General features: G+C 48.8%; 1 protein-coding gene across 6 annotated transcripts in view; it reads right to left on the bottom strand.

Annotated features, from left to right (window-relative positions):
• Window positions 1-7,363, bottom strand: part of RPUSD3 (RNA pseudouridine synthase D3) — a 28,015-nt gene extending 20,652 nt beyond the window's left edge. For 2 of the 6 annotated variants that reach the window (XM_070359268.1, XM_070359266.1), the window contains exons 1-7: window positions 7,224-7,363; window positions 6,760-6,899; window positions 5,860-5,904; window positions 5,638-5,737; window positions 4,758-4,865; window positions 4,593-4,677; window positions 4,245-4,368 (exon numbers count right to left, since the gene is read on the bottom strand). In XM_070359268.1, the coding sequence (XP_070215369.1) occupies window positions 4,245-4,368; window positions 4,593-4,677; window positions 4,758-4,865; window positions 5,638-5,737; window positions 5,860-5,904; window positions 6,760-6,899; window positions 7,224-7,324 (703 nt within the window). In that variant the 5' untranslated portion in view covers window positions 7,325-7,363. The other 4 variants (XM_070359264.1, XM_005907066.3, XM_070359265.1 and 1 more) reach the window with 4 other exon arrangements.
• Window positions 7,364-7,593: the final 230 nt, after the last annotated feature.

The following is a 7,593-nucleotide window of genomic DNA, read 5'->3' as shown; positions in this document are numbered from 1 at the left end:
GGCCGTGATTGAGCCCCACTCAGCACAACAGGAGTGTTGAGTATGTGTCCCGCTTCCTGACCTGGCCCGAGAAACCAACCCCCACCTCCACGAACCTGCCCTGTCTCCTCTGCTGATGAGATGGCAGCAGCCAGGGGCCCCCCAAGTGACTTGTTTGGAGCAAAGCCTGCCCCTACCCCATCCCATTAACTGGACTTCATACAGAAGGAAATTGTTGTGTTAATACTCTGGTACTTGAGGTTTTTCTGTTAAAGCAGTGTTACCAGAATACACAACCTCTTACACCCATTACAGAATGGCAGACTTAGAAGGACCTTTAGAAATCGGCTGGTTTGATTTCCTTACTGAACAGAAGAGACCCATAAGAGAGGGTGTCACTTAGTCCCACACAGCAAGACAGGGCTACTGGTAGCTTTGGAAGCCAGAGTTGCGTAGCGGACGTCTGGAGATGCTATCCATCCCTCCACCCCAACAAGCCCCAGCCCACCCCAGAAGGCTGCAGGCAGGTGGACTTGGGTACCTGTCTTTGGGGCTTGGTGCTCTCGACTGGCAGAAGAAAGCGCTGGCCGAGGACAGTGCCCACGCGGGCAGAGTATGTGTGATCCCCAAGCACAGGGCAGAGCTGCAGGGCCATGTGTGCCTGTAGCTGGCTGGGAAACACTAGAAGACAGGAGATGGGACAGATGGCAGGCAAGCAGTTCATTCTGTCCCAGCCAGTACTGCCGTGCCCCCTGCCCCCCATTCTCAGATGGTGTGGTTTCAGTGAGGTGGACACTACCACCCCAGCCTCTGGAGCAAGGTCGGGGCAGGTAGAGCTGTCAAGCCACCAGCCTTGCGGGACTCATCCATGAAGAGACGCAACCCTGAATTTTTTGTGATGCTTCTGGGAATGAAGAGCACTCTTTCCTGCTGTAGAGTGAGCCTGGAGCTGCTGGAGCACCTGCATCTCTGCCTCCATGGGGGATAACTGCTGCTCCTATGGGAGGAAGAAGCCAGCACGCGGGAGGTGGAAAGAGAGGGAGAAATGGCTTTCTGATGACATCTTCCAAGCCTGGATGCAGCCAAGCCCGAACTATATTTTTTTTTGGCTGCACTGGGTCTTCATTGCTGCATGCGGGCTTTCTCTAGTTGTGGAGAGTGGGGGCTACTCTCTAGTTGCAGTGTATGGGCTTCTCATTGTGGTGGCTTCTGTTGTGGAGCACAGGCTCTAGGGTGTGCAGGCTTTCAGGAGCTGCAGCACGCAGGCTCGGTAGTTGCAACTTGCTGGCTCCAAGGGGCGAGGGCTTCAATAGTTGCAGCACAGGGGCTCATTAGTTGTGGCTGGTGGGCCCCAGAGCGTGCACAAGCCTGAACTCAGAAGTTATATGAGTCATTAAATTGCTCTTTTGGGTGACACCAACTTGAACTTGTTTTGGGGAAACGTAATGGGTATGAAATAGTTCATATATGTAAACTTATTAATACTCCTGAAAACCCTATAATGTGAGACCCAGCATCATTCCACCTTATAGACAGGAAAATCTCAGCTCAAGAAGTAACCAGCCCACCACAGACTGGGATTCAAACCCAGGAGCTGTCTGTCTACTTTCATGTCTAGCAATATGGTAGACTGGGTAATCTAAATACCCATCTTTTATTAACCACCTAGAAACACTGGAAAACTGTAACAATCATCCTTTTAAATACACAGCGGGACACAGGGGAAAGTAAAGTCCCCTGGATGAAAATACAAAAGGAAAACAAATCCAGAGCACAAGAGAGTCAACATTTCACCTCTTCTAGGGGTATTTCCAATCTTGGGGCTAAGGGGGCTTGGGTTTAAGTAGTGACAAGGGGCCAGGGATGAGGTTGTGCCCAAATGAAATCTGAGAGGCTACATCTTCCATGCAAGGGTGGACTAGGAGAAAAAGCCAGCCATCAAGGAAGGCAGATGAACTCTGTAGGTATGGATGAGGGGAAGGAAGATGAATTCCCAACTGTGAGCTGCTCTCACACAGGCTTGAGGTTCTAATACCACCTGAGTGATCTGTGAACTTCCAACTGAGGTGTTAATCTCTAGGTCCTGAAGCAGTGATGTGAGCCCACTCAGCAGAAGCAAGGCAGAACCCCTCAAGTCCCCACCGCCAATGAGGCAGTAAAGGATTTCCATAGATGAAGACCCAGCACAACCTGAACCCCAGAGCAATAAGGAGACATTCCACCAAGGGGAGCAAGTCTGCAGAAATCACAACAGAATCAGACCCTTAGAATCTCCAGACAAAAGAATTATAGAAACACCATATAGGTGTGCTTTAAATGAGTAAAAACAAACAAGAACAAGTAATGAGAGAAAAAAACAGATGCCATCGCTAATTGGGTTCAAGGCTAGGAGAATGGATGGACGACAAGCACAGGGAAGGAGGTGATCAACAAAGAGGCTTGCCCAGAGCATGGACCGTCAGTTGATGTGTGTTCTTGGCCATTTGGGATTTATAGGTAAAGAAAAAGCTGACAGATCAGCAAGAGAAGGTGCGAAGCAATCTGAAGACTGACCAGGTCATATAATTCTTAGAAAAACTTGAATCAGTGGCTGTTGGTCACCTTTACTTACTGGTGTGAAAAATAAAACCACAGGATGGACCACAGCAATTGGTGAGCAGACAAAACTTTAAATCAGAAAGGCAGGGTGGTGGTCCACGGTATGTGCAGTAAAGGTGGTTAGAGGTATAATAACTTGAATATCCTTTGAGAGCTGAGATTTTAGCATCATGCTTTATTGGGTTTGAATACTGTTCTCATTAGTTTTATTGAAGTCTAGACAAAAATGTTAGGACTTTGGGAGTTCCCTGGCGGTCTAGTGGTTAGGACTCTGCTCTTCCATTTCTGTGGGCCCAGTAATTCCTGGTCAGGGAACTATCCCTCAAGCCATGCCATGCAGCCAGAAAAAAAACTGATTTAATAAGAATGAGTAAAACATTGGTTAAAAAACGCAGGCAAGGGCTTCCCTGGTGGTCCAGTGGTTAAGAATCTGCCTTGCAATGCAATGGACACAGCTTCCTGGTCAGGGAAGATCCCACATGCGCAGAGCAACTAAGCCCGTGTGTCACAACTACTGAGCTACAACTAGAGCGCATGCTCTACAACGAGAAGCCACCGTAACGAGACTCGACCACCACAACAGAGAAGCCCTCACTGCGCAACAGGAGAAGCCCACGCGCAGCAACAAGACCCACCGCAGCCAAAAACTAAAAGAAATCTTAAAAAAAAATGCAGGCAACAAGTCTAGAAGTATTCTTTTTTTTTTCAGAAGTATTATAAAAGTTCATTTACCTTGCAGTTGGCAGGACTGAGTCACGATTTTCAGGCTGACTTGGCCTTCGTGTGGACTGGAGGAAAGCACTGCTCCCTTGCTGGGTGCAGTCCTGCCAGGGCCCACACCTCAGCAGTGAGAATATGGGCTGCTCTGTAACAGAGCTACGTGCACATGGGCAGCCCTGGCTGCTTGACTGTTGGATAGGAACACTCACAGCTTTTGAAGACCAAAGATTGTAAATAAGTGTTTTAAAATTTTTTGGGGGAAGCTATTTTTGTTAAAAGCATTATGCAAATTAAAAAGTTTGATGGGAAAGAAAAAAACAGATGCCTTATTTTTTTTTAAAGGCCATCTGTATTTGTAAAACAACCAACTTGAATTTGTAGATGTAAACAATACAATCAATGGGTAGGTTAAACTAGCAGGTTAGATCCAACTGAAGAGAAAATTACTCAGCTGGAAGGTACGTCTGAAGATTACCCAGAATGCGGCAAAGATAAAGATGTGAAAAATGTGTTAGAAAAGTTGAGACATAGCAGGTGAATGAGAAACTCAGATGCTATCAGGCATTCAAAAGGGAGGATGCAAGAGGCACAATATTTGAAGAACTTTTCAGGATGGATTAAACAGGTTAATCTTCAGATTCAGCAAACACACTGAATCCTGAGAAATAAAACTAAACCCACACACCTTGATTCATCACAGTGAAACTAGAGAACATCGAAGGTAAAGAGATGCTGAGAGCAGTAAGAAAAAAAATAGGTGAGTTGCAAAGGGGTGACCATCAGACTGACAGGAGAAGCACTGCCCCCTCCAGGTGGAGCTGGTCACATACACCCTTACAGTCCATCAAAGACTCCCCAGGCCGCCAGTGAAACTACCACCTTCCTCCCATTCCCTGCCTCCCCAACCAAATACAGTTTGTCAAGTCTAGCTGGGGCTCCAGACCCACCTGTCAGTGGCTGCAGCTGGACCAGGGCACAGCCAGAGCCCGTGGCAACCACACGGAAGTGGCTAAGGGTCCTCTTGACACCTTCCATGATGTCCTTTCGGGATGGGGACTGCACTGGAACAACCTGTGGTGTCAGCCCCCAAGGGTGAACAAGCTTCACACACACCTGGGAGCTGCCCCCAAACCCTCCCTGTTCCCACCAGACCGAGGACAAGGGCCACAGTATAGGCCGTGGTCACTCACCTGTTTTAGGGGAATGAAGGGCCAGCCACCCCATATCTACACCCTTGACTCTTCTTGAGGGGTATGTCTGAGGGTCCCGTCTTCCCCACCCAGGCCCTGACTCACGAGATTGACCCCATCAATGTGTTCCAGTTTCAGAGCTGCTTGTATCTTCCCTTCAGAAGTAACTGGGATCCCATCAGTGACAGCACTGAGAAAGAGGCAGGAGGAGGTCACAGAGTTGTTTGCTGGGACCTCCCCGCTGCCCTGGAGCCTCCCAGCCCTTCTCACCAGTACGTGGCTGTGGGTTTCCTGGCTCTCCGTGAGTGAGTGAAGAACTTCTGGAGGCGGCTTGCTGTCTGGGGACAACTGGAGAGGAGCACAAGGCCCGAGGCCTCCCTGGAGAAAGGAGACAAATCACAGAAGTTAAAATCCCCTGGGACCACCGGCAAAAGAAGGAGACCCTGAGGAAGAAACACGGACCTGCTGAAGGCCAAGGAGTAACATCTGGACTACAACGCAGACCTCCTCCTGAGAAACAAGTAAGTCTTCCCCGTGTTTGATAATAAAGAGTACATAGCTTAAACGTGTTTCTCATTTTGCTCTGGCTCCCAGGGAGCTCAGAGCCAAACATCATAACAATTACCACCAACTGCTGACTGTCTACCAGTAGGCACTCTACTAGGAATTTCACATATATTAGCTATTAAATGGGCTTCCCTGGTGGCTCAGATGGTAAAGAATCTGCCTGTAATGTCAGAGATCTGGGTCTGATTCCTGGGTTGGGAAGATCCCTTGGAGAAGGGAATGGCTCAATTCCCCACAAACAAGCTTATGAGTTTGTGGAATTGCAGAAACATCTCATCTCAAGCACCATCTCTACCGATGGCTATGAGGAAAGAGTATCACAGATCAGTTAACAATACTGGCCTGGAGAAGTGACTATACACTGAGCTGTTTTATGATTAAAGAAACTAAGGCTCAGTGACACCTAAGATCAGTTTGTGCATAAAGATTTGACCCCAGATCTGTCCACTTCCTCCTCTTTTTCCTTGTTTCCTACCTCTGTGATCCCAAAGCAGCCAGTGGAAAATGTTTATTCCTAAGTGGCTCTGCCCCCATCCCAAATAGATGCTTATCTTCCTACCTTTCTATCACCTCCACCACTTACTTCCCAGATGCTCGGACAACCTGGACCTCCTGCTCCCCGAGCCCCAGGGACCGGCTCAGTTCTGGCAGCACTGACAACAACGTCAGCTCTCCTGGTTTTCCTAGGTGAAAAAAAAAGGAAGAGTACAAGTTGCTCTCAGAGGCAACATCCCTTCTCTTTGATATTGTCTGCTCTCACACATATCAAAACCCCTTTCACTGCATCTCTTTTCCCTGCCCATACCTGTCACTGGCAGACCCTGTGGCTTGTTCAATGTCACCAGAGGTCCTGAAACATGTAATAGATAAACGTGAGCAACAGCAAAAACAGTTTACAAAGACTTTCTCAATTCGTATTATCATGTGGTCCCAGTACAACTCTCATACAGGAGTTATCAACCACTCCCTGAAATGAACTTCTTTCTGAACCTTGCATATGCTCAGCTTGCTGCCTCAACCTCAGGACCTTTGCACCTGTTGCTTTCCATGTCTCAGATTTTCACGTGGCTTGCTCCTTATATCATCATCACATCATCAAATGTGATCATCACAAAGAGGCCTGAGTCTCCAATCTGATGTCTGCTCCTTTCTTGCAGATCCTTACCACTGCTGTTTTATTAATAGTACTGATCACTAGTAAGTACTTTTTTCATTTATTTTCTCCCACTGAAATGTTGGCTCCATGAAGGCAGGAACCATATTTATTTTGTTCAGCACTGGACAGCTATGTTCTAGAGCAGTGCCTGGAACACAACCTGGGCTCAATAAATAGCTGAGAAAATTCATAAGTCACTGGAGACTGAGGCACAGAGACATTGTTATTTTCCTAAAGCCACACAGCAAGCTGATTACAGAGCTAGATATGACTCCAAAGCCCGTTTTGTCCCTCAATATATTAACACTTTACTGAGAGCCTACTAGTGCAAAGCTCTCTGGTTATTTACACTCTCGCTCTCCACAGCTGCATCCCATGATGCTGAGGCAGAGAGTACGTGGCTGGTCGCAGCTAGTGAGGTTCGTGAGTGGGAGAACCAGGATTTGACCTCACAGGTTTTAGTAAAGTACCGAACCAGATCCTCAGAAGGCTCGGGTGAAGACTCCTCCCCTTCCGGGTCTCTCGGCACCTGTCCCTCCCACCCCTCACCTTTACGGTCCACCACAGCCGCCCTCAATACATCGACCAGTTCTTCCCGACTGAAGGTCCCCGGTCTCAGCAGTCCTGGGAAAGGCTGGTCACCCGGGGGATCCGACGGTTTGCTGGCGCCTCGACGTTGCAGCTGATGCCTGGGAACGGTTTTGTAAACAACAGGGGAATTACTGCTTCCAGAGGTGCTGCCCATTCTTATCTCCACACCCATCTTCCCAAACCCTGCGGCTTCTTATGAATGCTTCAGGAAGCCTGGATTGAGCTTCCCGAAATCTCAGGTTCTACTGGCCCCAATGTACAGAAGAGAGAACTGAGGCTCAGAGAGGTCTACGACTAGTTTAGGGTCACACAGCAGAGATGAATTAGAACCCATATCTACCTAACTCCAGATCCCGCACACACCCTCCCCCGGCCCCAGTCTCCTCCCTCTACACAAAGCGGGGCGGGGGTTGTGTAATCACCGGGCCTTGGTGCCAAAGCCTGTGGCTGTGGACGTTGCACGGATCCCCAGACCCCGCCGCCAGCCACCCGAGGCCTGACCCAAAACCCGCCAGCCACCCATCTCCGGAACGAAGACACGCGCTTGTGTCCGGAAGGACTGCCCCGGGATCTCCCACAGCACGCTGATTGGTCAGATTGACCGTCAATCTGAATAGCGAGGCTCCGAGTGGTGAGAAAGCGGAGCTTTGCTTTTGCCCCGGAAGGAAATGCAGAAGTTCACGATCTGTGATTTTGAGGAAACCGAAGCACAGAGCCGAGGAGGTATTTACTGCAGGTCAGAGGACCGGTGTTAGGACAAAGTCAGGTTTTCTGCTCCTCACTGCAATTATT

The sequence above is a fragment of the Bos mutus genome, chromosome 22 (assembly GCF_027580195.1).
Source record: "Bos mutus isolate GX-2022 chromosome 22, NWIPB_WYAK_1.1, whole genome shotgun sequence".
NCBI classification, from domain to species: Eukaryota; Metazoa; Chordata; class Mammalia; order Artiodactyla; family Bovidae; genus Bos; species Bos mutus.
This window is presented reverse-complemented; position numbering and strand designations above follow the sequence as displayed.